Raw genomic sequence first — 16905 nt, forward strand, 5'->3', positions numbered from 1 at the left:
GGTCTATAATAAGGTCCAAGATTCAGTCAAGTATCTGTTACAGAAAATTCCTTAGGGGGTGGAGTCTGTGACCACTGTCTATATAGCCTGCCACTCCCTCTAAAGTGATGACTCTTTGAGGACTTACTGACTTTGGGAGTAGCAGAAACTGCCACCATGCCTGCGAAGCCTGCCCCTATCAAGAAGGCAGCCCCGAAAGAGCCTGCTCCTAAGAAGGAGGAAGCACCTGCACCTGCACCCGCGGAGGCGGCTCCTGCTGAAGTTGCTCCCCCTGCCGAGGTCGAAGCTCCACCGGCAGAGGCTGCCCCTGCCGAAGCAGCTGCCCCTGCTGAGGCAGCTCCAACCGAAGAAAAGGCTCCCGCAGAACCCGCGCCTGAGCAGCCCAAAGCACCCACACCCCCTCCTCCAGATGGTAATGCAATAATGCTCCATGAAATGAGCCTCGGTTGGGCTTTTAGCAGTAGCACATGTGGGCTACTTTGTCAGTTATATCATTGATCTCCTCTCTGAATGGATGAGCCATGGTGACGTTTGTTTGGTGCGCAAGGGGCATACCTAACATTTTCCTAAGTTCCCAGGAGTGCTAAAACAACTTTGACATGATTTGTTAATGGGTCTTTCTAATATACCCAATACTTCAATGGAGGTCAAGGATCTTATTTCGCTCCCTTTGCCACTGGATCTCTTCAAGAGCCTTCTATAAATAGTCTTACCATTTTTGGTCCAAAATATAACTAACTCCCATTGCGCACCGCCAAACCCTGCAAAAATATTCCTTCATGTCATGTATTTCGAGAAAGTCTGTTCTTCCTCATCATTTGGTAAAAAATGCAACATTCGTCCATGATCGATTCATAAGAGAAAACGGTAAAGCACTGAAGCCCCTACTTTTGAGATAGGCCTAAAGAGTCGGAAGACATTGCAGAAGAATCATTGTGGGCTCCATGACGACAAGCCTACAGTGTGTTGTGTAAGTGGTTGTGTAAGGCAGGGGTTCCCTAACTGGAGGCCCCCCTTCTTGCATTGGGGAACAGTTTTGTGGGGGTGGAACTCAGTCCGTCTTTAAACTTACTCTTGAAAGGCCCCACAGTTTAGGATCCTCTGGTGTAAGGCACTTGATAGCCTGACTACCTAGTCAAGGTCGATATCTCACTGTATACTGTATATGAGCTATTGATTAATGGTGATTCAGTGGACACCAATGTTCTATCCTTTGTGTATCTTTGCGCGCACCCTGATTCCCTGGATAAAGCATTGTGCTCGGCCATAGGCTACTCTCTAATGGTTCAGGAAGTAGCTTACATTGTTTGTGTGTCTTCAAACATAATAATCCATCCAGGAATAACACCACTACACTCAACAGCTGGCAAACTAACATACCATAATGCCAAACCTTTAACGTTAGCTGCTCTTGCTGAAAAGGCTCTTTCCCAACCTGAGGTGCCTGTTGAGCCGCCTGCTGAGCCAGATGGTAATTCATGCATCGCAATGCTGACAAGGTATACTTAATTTAGAGTGCATTCACTACGTCATATATGTTTCCTATAGGCTAGTAATCAAACTACTGAACAAACATAATATAAAACGCAACATAAATTGTTGGTCCCATGTTTAATGAGCTGAAATAAAAGATCACCAACATTTTACATACGCACAAAAAGCTCCTTGTGCACACGTGTTTACCTCCCTATTAGTGAGCATTTCTCCTTTGCCAAGATAATCCATACACCTGACAGGTGTGGCATATCAAAAAGCTTATTAAACAGCATGATCATTACACGGGCACACCTTGTGCTGGGGACAATAAAAGGCCACTCTAAATGTGCAGTTTTGTCACACAACACAATGCCACAGATGTCTTAAGTTTTGACGGAGCGTGCAATTGGCATGCTGACTGCAGGAATGTCCACCAGAACTGTTGCCAGAGAATTTAATGTTTTTCTCTACCATAAGCCACCTCCAACATCATTTTAGAGAATATGGCAGTATACCCACCCAGCCTCACAACTGCAGACCACTTATTACCACGCCAGCCCAGGATCTCCAAGTCTGGCTTCTTCACCTGCGGACAGCTGATGAAACTAAGGAGAATTTTTGTCTATAATAAGCTCTTTGCTGGGCATGGCTCCCCAGTGGGTGGGCCTACGCTGAGGCACCATCCAAGGGTAAAGCCAAGAATAACATGTTTGTTTTGACTAGGCTACTTAACCTCTTTTACTGTAAGTTCTTTATCTCTTTACTCATGTACATGTACTGCAGGAATGTCCACCAGAACTGTTGCCAGAGAATTTAATGTTTTTCTCTACCATAAGCCACCTCCAACATTGTTTTAGAGAATATGGCAGTATACCCAACCAGCCTCACAACTGCAGACCACTTGTTACCACGCCAGCCCAGGATCTCCAAGTCTGGCTTCTTCACCCGCGGACAGCTGATGAAACTTAAGGAGTATTTTTGTCTGTAATAAGCTCTTTGCTGGGCATGGCTCCCCAGTGGGTGGGCCTACGCTGAGGCACCATCCAAGGGTAAAGCCAAGAATAACATGTTTGTTTTGACTAGGCTACTTAACCTCTTTTACTGTAAGTTCTTTATCTCTTTACTCATGTACCGGTACTTCCTATCCACGTAACATTCTGCAACATCTTTTCATTTTGTAACATCTTTTGACATGTTTAAAGTCAGCTTTTGCTCTAACATCTTGCTAACGTTTACTTAATAGCAGCCGCCGCCACTGCTGCAGAGGAAGGCACCCCCGCTGCTGATGCTGAGGTTGTGGCCCACCCTGATGGTAATAGGCTCACTACCAATCCATAAGGAGCCAAGGGACTTCATCATATGCCACTTAATATGGATTTTCCTGTTTAGAATGATGGCAAATAGCTTTTGGCTAACAGCACCAACTCACGAGTGGCGCAGCGGTCTAAGGCACTGCATCTTAGTGCTAGAGGTGTCACTACATACCCTGGTTTGATTCCAGGCTGTATCACAACTAGTCCCATTGCACAATTGGCCCAGCATCTTCCGGGTTAGGGTTTGGCCAGGGTAGGCCGTCATTGTAAATAAGAATTTGTTCTTAACTGACTTGCCAAGTTAAATGAAGAAAATAAAAAGAGCTAGACGATCTCAATGATAATTGGGCATTTTGCCCATCATGGTAGGTATGGCCTTATTAGCATGGTCCCTGATCTGTTTGTGCTTTCTTTCTTGCCAACTCCTCTGGTCATTATCATAGGAGTTAACAGATCTGGGACCAGGCTCTTATGTTATTTGAACTAATTCATTAGATGAATCTCTAACATTAAACATTAGCTGATGCTGCTGCAGCAACAGCTGCCTCAACCACAGAGGGAGATGCCCCTGCTGCTGAAGGAGTAAACCCTGTTCATGTGAAATGGATCAATTATACCTTCACATCTGAATATGTCCAATTCCAATCCACTCCAATATGGGATCATGAGAAGGTATAGTTAGTTTGGTATACATATAATGCATTCAAAAGTTTTTCCTGACCATGTGACCTGACCAGGGGAACACTCCTGGCCCTAGTTAAAACCTAGTGCACCTTAGCAGATTGAATAGGTGTAGACTGTTTTCATCTCTCTACTGGATGAACAAAGAGGAGTTCAGTAAGACATGGCATTGGAATGGATTCTAGAACACTGCTCTCATACCTGCTGCCTCTGACCTTTTATGTAAATGCACATTTAACATCAGCCGCTGCTGCTGACGCAGCCTCCGTAGAGGAACCCCCAAACGCCTACCCCCCCCCCACCCCCATCCCCCAAAGGTCAACCAACTCGACAGTCAGAGGAAAGATTGGTCAAACCGTTACGAAGCTCTTCACACATTCTCCTATTACATTTTTTAAATATTTTATATGATAACCCAGTATCATGTCCTCCAAGTTTCAAGTTGTACATTGTCTGCATTATTTTTGCATTTCTAAACAATGTAGAGCCCTAATGCCACGTTTGATATGATAACCCAATAAGGCGAATTATTTCCTCTTGCAACTCGAGTTGTACATTTTCTGAATTGTGTTAGCATTTCCAAACTGAATAGAGCTGTATTACTTTGTTTTTGATTGATAATGTATAATCCAATAGGGCTAATATTTCATCTCACTTCCGAGTTGTACAACGCGTTGTCTGAATTTTGTTTGCGTTTCCCAACTGTAGAGCCCACCAGTGAGCCCCTGGAAGTGACAGTGGACGACAAGAGCGACACTTCAGTGACCATCACCTGGAGGCCTCCAAAGACTATTCCAGCCAACTCTGGCCTGGATGGATACACTGTGGAAATCACCAAGGAGGGAAGTAAGTTATTCAAGCCCACTACCTTAACTAACCTCGTCCCAGATCTGTTTGTGCAGTCTTGCCAACTCCTATGATCATGGGCGTGACCAGGCTACCATTTGACTACTAAGTTCTTTGAATGTTGTTATGTTGTCCCATTGGATTTTGTACATCTCTGATATGCTTGTAAGGTAAAATAGAGAATTAACCACAACCTTAAAAAATGTTTAGCGATTTGTTTTACCTAACACCAAACGATGAGGCTGCGTCCCACTTTAAGCAGGTGCCATTTTAAATTATATTTTTTGGGGCTGGTCAGACCTATCAGTTGCATCTGTCCCATGCATGTCACTAGATGATTTATACTGTACCTAACCTCTCCCTATAAGGAGAGAGGCATTACCGGCGGTGCCATGGACTTGCTGGTGCCTGCTTTTAGATCACAACCTTCTGCTAATGTCAGTAACAGACTCAAGTCAAACGGCAGAGAAGAAAATATAGTAATGCAACTACACATTTCACCTTGCAAATGTAATAATGCACCTGGAAAATTTGAACATATGATATTCTTATTCATGAATCTCCTTAATTCATCCATTTAAAAATATGGTTTTGGGCCCAGATAGGAAGATAAGTCATGACAATACTTTCCATCCAAGTACTTCCCCTTATTCTCAGTCACCACTAGAAATATAATTTATTGAAATATGTGTCCTGTAGTAAACATTTTCACTCAGTGAAGGACTGAAGATTCTCCATATCTGTCTCAATGTTTCTCAATTGTACCTGTCTCTTTCATCTTGCTGTCTGCTCAGTGTCTGGACAGAAGGTGTACCTTGAAGGTCCTGTCAAATAAAATGACAGAACTCATGAACTGAGCTATTAGCTGATACGTATTGTCCTCACTGTGATCACTCTCCCGCCACAGTTCTATTTTGTACTGAGTTTGTTCACTTTCCTGTCACAGCTGAAGATTGGAAAGCAGCCAACGAGGATCTGACCGTGTCCTGCCGTTATGTCATCAAGAACCAGACTACCGGCGACCGTCTGCTGATCCGAGTGGTTGCTGTAAACCCTGGTGGCCGCAGCCCCCCTGCTACCATCGCCGACCCCGTTCTGGTCAAGGAAGTTGGGGGTAAGCAAAGCCTGGACAATAGTCCTCACTCACACACAGCCCTTAACTACTGTACTTCAGAAGCATGCCATGGTCCATTTCTTCCAACCAGCAGATGTGTGGGTTTTCTTCCATGGACTTCAAGTAGACAGTATTGTATTATTGGGCGGCAGTAACAGCAAGTCCAAACTGTTCGTGGTGGTCGGTGTCAGTCTTTATCGTTGAAAATGGCTTTTAAAAGAGCAGATGTTGAAACAGCTAGGGAGAAACGGCTCAGCTTGATTTCCATCTCAGATATCCAACGGCTGTTGTCACATCCCTGGCCTGTTAGAATAACGCAACTGTGGCCTTCCCAGATTGTTGCCACCAACGGGGGGGGCGGGTAGAGATCCTCGGTCTAAGCTCCCCATATGTAAAAAGATAAATATACTACCTCCTTCGACACCTTTTGGGTGCATGTTTTCACCTGTGTCTTCTTACTTTGTCTACTTTTTGTCTTCCTCAATGATAACCGTTAATGGTTAGTCAAGCCTCTTCATTTACAGCAATCATCCTGGAAGCAAGTGAATGTACTGTATACAGTGGTACGCCCTGGACTTTGTGTTTTATCCAAAGTCCGTTTTTCTGAATATACGGTAAAATAATTATATCAAAACCAGTAATTGGTAGACCTACTTTTTTTTAATGAGAGTTGATTAAAATGTTATTTATGTAAGCAGGGATCAGCAAATGTGTAATGGAGAGTTTTAGTGGAGGGGAATGAAACCTGAACCCCAAGGACTTATACAGGGAATGGCCGACCCCCAAACGGAGTGTCAGAGTCCATGCCCCACAGTCCCACTGTCAAACTTAGACATTGGTCCACCAATAAAAGCATCTGGTTTACCACACAATGGAACGACCGCTAACTTTCCCACAAATCCTTGGAAAAATAGTTGGCATGTGTCTGCTATTAACACGGATTCAATTCGGAAGGTTTGGCATTAAGTTGACTCCCCGGTCAGAATGCGTGCTGGAGAGGTGTCAAGCCAACCCATGTAAGAGTGATGGAAACAAGTGCTATCAGTCGAGGGGGGTGGGGATGGGGGACATTCCAAAGTGTCCACTCTACACAGAGGGGGTGGGGACAGGGGAGGGATCTAACGTCTCGTATGCCATCTAAGTCCTTTGAGACGACCAGGGACCCTGTGTTTATTTTGAAACATGCCACAGACTCTGACGGGGACAAGGCAGTTCTCTTTTGACCTGATCGCCGCATAAGGAGCGTCAAGTCAGGACACTCCACAGAGAAACACACCTAATTCTACCATGCCCATTCCCCAGTTGGTTGATTGTTTTGTTTTAAATACATTTTCTGATAGCAGCACATATTTCTGCCTAGAGCACTGGCACTAGTGCATAGGTTTGTATAAGAGCAGGTTTGCAATTATATGAATATTAGTTATTTACAAATGTAAACCGTTCTGTCCATGTTTAACACAGTAAGCCATTGGCTGTGAATGGTGTGTTTGTGGGGAACCCTATGGTCTTGGAGAATCTACAGTACAGTTGTGTGATTCTTACTGCAGCCTGTTTAACAGTGTGGGCTGGGGTAACTGTAGATCTACATCATGTGTTGCGACATGGCATGAGTTCAGGTGGGACCTATTTAGAGCTCTGGTGAGTGACACTCCGCTAGACTCAGCAGGTGTTTGGTTCCCACCAAACTAGATCTGTTCTGGATGACTGGAGTACAGGAGAATCTGTCTCGAAGCTGAAGGTACAGAGAGTGGGTTATGAGGAAGTTGTTTTTTATTCTTTCAGATACACATTCAATTGCTCGCTCTGAAGTATCTCTGAAGTGTCCTATCCATTGTGTGGGTCACAGTTTCAGAGTCATTTTACTTCTTTGAACAGGTTGATTATTATTATTATTATTCGTAAACAATTTTTTTCTGTCTGTAGCTCGCCCCAAAGTCCGCCTCCCTCGTTTCCTGAGGCAGAGGTATGTCAAGAAAGTCGGCGAGAAGATCAACATTGTCATCCCGTACTCTGTGAGTTTGCATTATGAGATGGGTAGGCCTGGGAGTGTCTAAACCACATGACCTGAGCAGGACCAAAACCTTTGGACCCTAGCTATAGGCTACAACTATGGGCTATAGGTTTTTCACATGGTCAGGAAAGATTCCTGGCACTAATGACGTGAAATGACTTGATGTTATAGCATGTGTCCATTCAGATGGAAGTTAAGACCATTGATTGAGCCCAGCATTGTGTTCTTTACTTTCCTAGGGCAAACCTAAGCCAGTGGTTAGCTGGTTAAAGGATGGACAGCCCCTCGACTCAAAGAGGGCCAACATCCGTACATCTGACAGAGACAGCATCCTGTTCATCCGTCAAGCAGAGAGGGTGGACTCTGGCTCATACGAAATGTGCGTGAAGGTGGACGACTTTGAGGACAAAGCTGCTATCATCATCCAGATTATTGGTCAGTCAAATTCTATTAGACTATCCAACCTTGTTTTCACTTCCAAAACAGATGATGACACAGCATTAGCCTGTCATATAAAATACAGTTGAAGTCAGAAGTTTACATACACTTAGGTTGGAGTCATTAAAACTCGTTTTTCAACCACTCCACAAATTTCTTGTTAACAAACTATAGTTTTGGCAAGTCGGTTAGGACATCTACTTTGTGCATGACACAAGTCATTTTTCCAACAATTGTTTACAGACAGATAATTTCACTTATCACAATTCCACAATTCCAGTGGGTCAGAAGTTTACATACACTAAGTTGACTGTGCCTATAAACAGCTAGGAAAATTCCAGAAGATGATGTCATGGCTTTAGAAGCTTCTGAATGGCTAATTGATATCATTTGAGTCAATTGGAGGTATACATGTGGATGTATTTCAAGGCCTACCTTCAAACTCGGTGCCTCTTTGCTTGACATCATGGGAAAATGTATTTTTGGAGAAATGTCCTCTGGTCTGATGAAACAAAAATAGAACTGTTTGGCCATAATGTCCATCGTTATGATGCACGGGGGTGGCAGCATCATGTTGTGGGGGTGCTTTGCTGCAGGAGGGACTGGTGCACTTCACAAAATAGATAGCATCATGAGGAAGGAAAATGATCTGGATATATTGAAGCAACATCTCAAGACATCAGTCAGGAAGTTAAAGCTTGGGTCTTCCAAATGGACAATGACCCCAAGCATACTTCCAAAATTGTGGCAAAATGGCTTAAGGACAACAAAGTCAAGGTAATGGAGTGGCCATCACAAAGCCCTGACCTCAATCCTATTGAAAATTTGTGGGCAGAACTGAAAAAGTGTGCGAGCAAAGAGGCCTGCAAACCTGACTCAGTTACACCAGCTCTGTCAGGAGGAAGGGACCAACATTCACCCAACTTATTGTGGGATGCTTGTGGAAGGCTACCCGAAATATTTGACCCAAGTTAAACAATTTAAAGGCAATGCTACCAAATACTAATTGAGTGTATGTAAACTTCTGACCCACTGGGAATGTGATGAAAGAAATAACAGCTGAAATAGTTAGTTCTCTCTACTATTATTCTGACATTTCACATTTTAAAGTAAAGTGGTGATCCTAACTGATCTAAGACAGGGAATTTTTACTAGGATTAAATGTCAGGAATTGTGAAACTGAGTTTAAATGTATTTGGCTAAGGTCTATGTAGACTTCCGACTTCAACTGTAGGTATATTTTGATCATAACTAGGGCCAGGAGTTGTTTCTGGTCAGGTCTGAACTGATCTGGAGATTGAGTTTTGTGAGTTTACTGATACTAATGATGCAACCCATATTGAACCATGTATCTCGGCGCTTGCTCTCCCACAGAGTTACCCGGGCCACCAGCCAGCATTAAGATTGTGGATGTCTGGGGATTCAACGTTGCTTTGGAGTGGACCGTACCCAAAGATAATGGAAACACAGAGATCACAGGCTACACTGTCCAGAAAGCTGACAAGAAGACCGGGGTGAGAAACCCTCTTGCTTACCATACAATGTCAAAGTGAATGACATACTGAGTCATTCACAACTTCTGTAGCCATCTCGTATACACAATTCCCATTGATTCAGCAGCAAATATTTTCCATGTAATCAAATAAAATCCCCCAAAATGTTATTTAAAAGTACATCTCAGTATACTTTACACCAAAAAATTGACTTCAAAAAGAAAATACAATATGTGTAATAACAAGACATTGAAATATTATTAATACTCATATGGTCTCTTGCCCAGGACTGGTTCAACATTTTGGAGCACTACACCAGACTAAATGCCACCATCTCAGACCTCATTATGGGCAACACCTACACCTTCAGGGTCTTTGCAGAGAACAAGTGCGGACTCAGTGAGGAATGTGCCGTGACCAAGGGAGAAGCCACCATTGTGAAGGAGGGTGAGACTCTCTCCACACACCCTTTAAAAAAAAAGTCCTTTACAAAAAAAGAAACATGAGAAAATCACACGTGGAAAGAACATTTTATATATATACACACACACAGTACCATTCAAACTAATTCAAGGGATTTTCTTAAATTTTACTACTTTCTACACTAGAATAATAGTAAAGACATCACAACTATGCAGTAACACATATGGAATCATGTAGTAACCAAAAAAGTGTTAAACACATCAAAATATATTTTAGATTCTTCAAAGTAGCCACTATTTGCCTTGGTGACAGTTGTGCACACTCTTGGCATTCTCTAAACCAGCTTCATGAGGAATGATTTTCCAACAGTCTTGATGTTGACATGTATCTGTTACTTTAACTCTGTAAAACATTTATTTGGGCTACAATCTGATGTGCAGTTAACTCTAATTAACTCATCCTCTGCAGCAGAGGTAACTCTGGGTCTTCTTTTCCTGTGGCGGTCCTCATGAGAGCCAGTTTCATCATAGCGCTTCATGTTTTTTGCGACAGCACTTGAGGAAATTTTAAAAGTTCTTGAAATTTTCCAGATTGACTGACCATGTCTTAAAGTAATGATGGACAGTCAGTTTTCTTTGCTTATTTGAGCTGTTCTTGCCATTAGATGGACTTGATATTTTACCAAATAGGTCCATCTTCTGTATAACACCCCTACCTTGTCACAGCACAATTGATTGGCTCAAACGCATTATGAAGGAAAGAAATTCCACAAATGAACAAGGCACACCTGTTAATTGAAATACGTTGCAGGTGATTACAGTACCTCATAAAGCTAGTTGAGAGAATGCCAAGAGTGTGCAAAGCTGTCATCAAGGCAAAAGGTGGCTTGATTTCTTTAACACTGTTTTGGTTACTACATGATTCCTTATGTGTTATTTCATAGTTTTTATATCTTCACTATTATTCTACAATGTAGCAAATTGTAAAAACTACGAAAAACTCTGGAATGAGTAGGTGTGTCCAAACTTTTGACTCGTACTGTATATATATTTTTACATGACATTTTCATGAGTCAGACACATGGTTTTCGGACACGTGACGTTTCACATGAATTTGTCACGTGAACAAATCATATGTAAAAGAAAATCATATGGGAAAAACAGACACATGGTTTTCAGACATGTGAAGTTTAAAATGGATTTTCACATGACTTTTTTTTAGATGTGAAACTGCTCATTCGATTTATATGTGATTGATTTTCTTGATGTGAACTTGAAATTCTACATTTGAATGTGAGCTTTTCAAAGTTTTTCACGTGAAACTGCATATCGAATTTTCACATTACATATTTACAATGTTAAACAGCAAATTTCACATATGCAACTGCAATTCACATGTGATGTGAAAATGTTTTTCTTCTCACATCTGAAAGGTGGCGTTAACTTGTGAACTTTAAAAGTAATAATGTGAAAATTCGGTTTCATGTGAAATTTAAGCTCAACATGTGAAAACAGCTATTTCACATGTGAAAATTCTAATTTAACATGTTTTTTTTAACGGGTCCCCCACAACGTTAGAGAATGTTAGAACGACTGGAACAATAAAGTATTCTTGTAGTTGCCCCCATTTAGGACCTAATTCATGCTTGTCTCATTATTTTTCAGTTATTGACTACAAACCTACCCCGTTCGTGGAGCATGACTTCACCGAGGCTCCCAAGTTCACCACTGTTCTGAACGACAGGTCCACCACTGTTGGCTACAGCACCAAGCTGCTGTGTTCTGTGAGGGGATGCCCCAAGGTAAAACTTCCCTCTCACAAACGCTCTCATACTGTAGGCTAAGCTAGGCTAGCATAACTGCCAAGGCAGCAGCTTCTCTTCCTGGGGTCCAGCAACATTAAGGCAGTTATATATTATTTAAAATATTACATGAACACTTTTCACAGCACATTAAGTGTGTGAACTCAGGCCACTACTCTACTACCACATAAATACAATACACAATCCATGTGTACGTGTGTGTAGAGTGCATGTCTTATGTGAATGTGTAAACATGGGTGTGTGTCTCCACTGTTCCATAAGGTGTAGTTTTATCTGTTTTAAATCTGATTCTACACAGTCTATGGAATGAGGGTTCTTTAGTCTCCTTGTTAGCCTCCTGCATGTTTTAGGCTGGGTATCTGTATAACCACTTTGTGACAACTGCTGATGTAAGAATCGGCTTTATAAAATAGAATTTATTGATTGATGTCTGAGCCTCCAGCTCAGCCTGTCCCCTCCCACCAGATCCACTGGGTTGCCAGTCGCCACAGCAGAGCAGCATTTTTTAGGTTATGATAGTCTCCCTCTGAGCCGAACCTTAGACTCCTGGCCGACTGGGCCGGAGTGGGTGGGTGGCAGAGAGGAGGGGGTGGACGGGTCAGATGTGTTACATTCCTACCCTGAGGTGACCATGGGGGGGCCTTTACACTGACCCTTACAAAAGAACAAGTCAAATTTGCAGTTTTACATGTTGAGCTTAAATTTAAATATTTTACATTTAGACTTCACATGTTAACACTACCTTTTCACATTTGAGGAGAATAACATGTTTTCACCTCACGTGAATTGCATTTTCACATGTGAAAGTTAACATGTAAAACCGCAAATTTCACATGTGAAAAAACTGTAGAATGTAGAATTGCATTTTCACATGTGAAACCATTCACTTGTGAAAATCACATTTTCCGTTTCACATGAAAATCTCACTTTCACTTGTGGAATTGCAGATTCACATGTGGGGTTGAAATGATGTTATTCTCCTCACATGTGAAAAGATGGTGTTAACATGTTGCAGTAGCAATATTTCCACCAGTGGAATTAGGGTGACCACATCTAAAAAGCCCAAATGCGGGAAAAGGGAACGATTCTGCTGGACATTCGCGGAACAGTGGACAGAACACACTTGTTAATGTTTAAGTTAAAGATTGGCGCAAAAAAAAAATTGCAAGGAAATAGTTTTGAAATGCGAGAACAAATTAATTGTAAATGGAGGAAAAACATTTATTTTCAGTGTTAAAAAAATGAATTATGATGAAAGGATTTGTTTAGCACCTCCCTCTTTTCTGCAATTTTCCCCCATCTTGTATTTTGAATATACACACAGCCATACAATCTCCATAGACAAACATTGGCAGTAGAATGGCCCGTACTGAAGAGCTCCGTGACTTTCAACTTGGCACTGTCATGTCACCTTTCCAACAAGTCAGTTTGTCAAATTTTTGCCCTGCTACAGCTGCCCCGGTCAAGTGTAAGTGCTGTTATTGTGAAGTGGAAACTTCTAGGAGCAACAATGGCTCAGCAGCTTAGTGGTAGGCCACACAAGCTCACAGAAAGGGACCACTGAGTGCTGAAGCGCATAGCATGTAAAAATCATCTTTCCTCGGTTGCTACACTCACTACCGAGTTCCAAACTGCCTCTGGAAGCTACGTCAGCACAAGAACTGTTCGTCGGGAGCTTCATAAAATAGGTTTCCATGGCCAAGCAACCGCACACAAGCCTAACGCTTTGAACACACCGACAGCGTTGTTGCGCAAAATAGTATGCAACATCATCTGGCTATATATGCATCAAAAGTTCAACATTTGATGCATACATTCGATAAATCCAACGTATGCACCACACCGAACGCACTGCAACAGCCTCTGCAACGCAATGCTGCAAGGCAAACGTAGAGTTTCATTGGAAATGAATGTAATTCCGGTGTACCAAAATGAAAATTACGTTATCGGTGTGATCGAAGCGTTAGATCACCTTGCGCAATGCCAAGCTTCGGCTGGAGTGGTGTAAAGCTCACCGCCATTGGACTCTGGAGCAGTGGAAACGCATTCTCTGGAGTGATGAATCACACTTCACCATCTGGCAGTCTGACAGACGAATCTTGGTTTGAAGGATGCCAGGACAACGCTACCGTCCCCAATGCATAGTGACAACTGTAAAGTTTGGTGGAGGAGGAATAATGGTCTGGGGCTGTTAGGCCCCTTAGTTCCAGTGAATGGAAATTTTAACGCTACAGTATACAATGAGATTCTAGATTAATCTGTGCTTCCAAATTTGTGGCAACAATTTGGGGAAGGCTCTTTCCTGTTTCAGCATGACAATGCCCCTATGCACAAAGCGAGGTCCATACAGAAATGGTTTGTCGAGATTGGTGTGGAAGAACTTGACTGGCCTGCACAGAGCCCCCACCTCAACCTCATCGAACACCTTTGGGATGAATTGGAACGCCGACTGCGAGCCAGGCCTAATTGCCCAACATCAGTGCCCGACCTCAGTAATGCTGAATGGTAATCTCGTGGCTGAATGGAAGCAAGTCCATGCAGCAGTGTTCCAGTGAAAAGCCTTCCCAGAAGAGTGGAGGCTGTTGTAGCAGCAAAGGGGGTACAAACTCCATATTAATGCCCATGATTTTGGAATGTGATGTTCGATGAGCCATGTAGTGTATGTCCCCTTTGCGATGCGCTGATCATTGTAGGATTTTAGTATCGTGCATAGTAATACATACTCTAAGTACACGAAAGCTGAAGTAAACAATTGATATGAAACATATAAATCACATATTATGTCATTGCAGCCTAAGATTATGTGGATGAAGAACAAGATGATTCTCAACAACATGGACAACCCCAAGTACAGGATGATCAGCACAGGGGGCATCTGCACCCTGGAGATCCGTAAGCCTGGCCCATACGACGGTGGTGAGTATGTCTGCAGAGCCGAGAATACACTGGGGAAGGTCGACACCGGCTGCAAGCTGGAGGTCAGAAGTAAGTTTTTGTGGTGAAAAAATAAATAATTTGCACTTGTTTTTTCCTGCTAGTACTGTCTTTTCTAGTAGGATAACTTCTTTATTGAGAAAATTGTACTTACTATGACTGTGGTATGTGGTTGTCTCAACTTAAGTAACTAACTGTAAGTCTCTCTGGATAAGAGCTTTAGCTAAATGACTAAATGATCAAATGTTAAAGTAACTTAATTTCGAACACCCTGGGCACTCTCGGGTTGAATCAACGTTGTCTCCATGCCATTTCAATAAAATTACGTTAAATCAACTTGGAATAGAGTTGAATTGATGTCTGTACCCAGTGGGAAAGTGCTTTCTCATACATGGTTTTACCCGAGGAAGAAGCCTCACAAAGTATGAAGCGAGTTCGTCTATAATATAGACCATGCTTTTGTAATCAAATGTATTTCTACTTTTAGTGGTGTTTTATGTTATATTCATTATCCATGCAAATTCAGACACTCTCGATATGTGCTGTATTTGAAATCAGGCTGTGTGGAAATATTGCCATTGGTTCACGATCACTAAATGAATGATATTTACTTCGACAGAGCCTGGGCAAGCAGATGCTGACAAAGACAAGAAGGAACAGTAAATGCACATGCATACAGGTCAGTCGCTCTTATTGGCGTTAATAAGGTTTCATGTGGAAAATGGCCTTCAATTTACAAGATCGGCCTGAAATCAGAAGTTGATCGACTCACTAAATAAAGGCCACTTTGTTACAAAATATACTTCTTTAATATCTTTACTAAAGAAATAAAATCCATCTTGGCATTTCATTTGCTTTGACTTTGGTCTTATTGGAGAGAAAGTTTATATGTACCCATATTATCACATAAAATGTAGCACCAACATTTATTTTAATATGTACCAAAGTCTATTTGAGTCCTGGTATGACGTACATATTCTCAAAGGCTGGCCTTACATGGAGAGCCCTAAAATGGGAGGTGGAAGGTGGCCTCTGCAATTGCAAGGGTCTGAGTGCTAGTCCTAGCTGCTGCTCATAAATTAGCCCTGTAATGGCTCCATGTACAGTGGAGTTGCACTCAGTTGGGGGACTACATTATTTCCTTGACTCAGCATAGCGGGCCCATTAGGGACCAGCGAGACACTGCAATTTACTACCAGGATCCACAGTATTGCAAGCAGCTTTTCACCCACCAAGGTGTTGAATCTCCATGGGGGATACTATCAGCTCTGTTCACTTGCAAAAAAATTTTTTTTGTGTAATATGAATATTTGTACTGGCTGCAGTCTTTAAACATTATTTTTTTTTACGTTAAACTCTTGGAATATACATTTTGTAGGCCTGCTACTGCAGTTCTAACCACCACAGTTGGCTAAATATGGCATGTGAATTGACACCTGTTCTTTACATCTGTTACAGTCCCAAATTAGAAGCAAGCGGAATGAGGCCTTTACAAAAAGGTGAGGTGGTCTTTAAAAGCTCTAAACTGTACTTTCTCTCTTTTGATGTGAAATATGTTGAGACGTTAAATAACTTTCGGTGAGTTTTAAAGTTATTAATGCCACTTGTTTTTCTACAGGACGGTTCTGGATGCTGGAAAAAACATGTACATATGACTGACTGGAGAGAACAAACAATGAAATGGTTAATGCCTACAACCGCTGTATCCTACCCTTTCCTATATTTATGAAGATTTTTATTTCTTTCCTTTATTTCTTTTTCTTCCTTAGTACTCTCTGGTATAGAGTTCATATCCATGTCCACAACCAACTCAGATATCAACTACTGTCTGTGTCACAATGTAATTCTGAATAGGTCTCCATTATATAGAGCAAATCGATTGTTACTGATTGGAGATTAAAAATGTAAAACCTCGGAATGTGTTACAATATTTTCATTTAATGCTTTTCTTTTGTTGAATAAACCTACAATTGAATAAACCTTCTCTAACCTGAAGTAAAAATTACAATGGCTCGATCGAAACCTTCTGTACTTAATGTGAAAGAGGAAAAGTGCTGGTTATGGCAAGGCCAGCAGATTATTTCCTTAACAGGATTTTGTCATGTATTTGTATAATATACAGTATGTGTATGTGCAGTACACAGTAGTCGCTCTTTAACTTGTTTATCACATGACATGATCTGATATTACAGAGTGGCATTTTATGGGTTGAATCCAAGCTGATCAGATATCAGTCTACACACACACAGTCCTGGCACTCAATTACTCTCCTATGAATCCAGCCAAGAAGACTACAGAACTGAGGGAACTGAAAGAAAAACAGGGCAACAACACCACTGCTAAATCAGGAGGCA

General features: G+C 41.9%; 1 protein-coding gene across 1 annotated transcript; it reads left to right on the top strand.

Moving 5' to 3' along the window:
* Window positions 1-64: 64 nt before the first annotated feature.
* LOC115151025 (myosin-binding protein H) lies at window positions 65-16556 on the top strand. Its single transcript, XM_029694928.1, has 12 exons — window positions 65-412; window positions 4179-4316; window positions 5263-5430; window positions 7354-7442; window positions 7681-7876; window positions 9254-9393; window positions 9660-9819; window positions 11460-11596; window positions 14410-14602; window positions 15171-15230; window positions 16010-16050; window positions 16170-16556. The coding sequence occupies exons 1-10, from the start codon at window positions 157-159 to the stop codon at window positions 15212-15214; spliced, it is 1521 nt and encodes a 506-aa protein (XP_029550788.1). The 5' UTR covers window positions 65-156; the 3' UTR covers window positions 15215-15230; window positions 16010-16050; window positions 16170-16556.
* The last annotated feature ends 349 nt before the right edge of the window (window positions 16557-16905 follow it).

This window comes from Salmo trutta, chromosome 16, assembly GCF_901001165.1.
Source record: "Salmo trutta chromosome 16, fSalTru1.1, whole genome shotgun sequence".
NCBI lineage: Eukaryota > Metazoa > Chordata > Actinopteri > Salmoniformes > Salmonidae > Salmo > Salmo trutta.

Excerpts from the sequence above, each read along its gene's own strand:
- LOC115151025 (XM_029694928.1), top strand. The coding sequence starts at position 157 with ATGCCTGCGAAGCCTGCCCCTATCAAGAAGGCAGCCCCGAAAGAGCCT. Across the intron at positions 7,443-7,680 it reads ACATTGTCATCCCGTACTCT|GGCAAACCTAAGCCAGTGGT; the intron begins GTGAGTTTGCAT and ends TTACTTTCCTAG. Across the intron at positions 14,603-15,170 it reads CTGCAAGCTGGAGGTCAGAA|AGCCTGGGCAAGCAGATGCT; the intron begins GTAAGTTTTTGT and ends TTACTTCGACAG.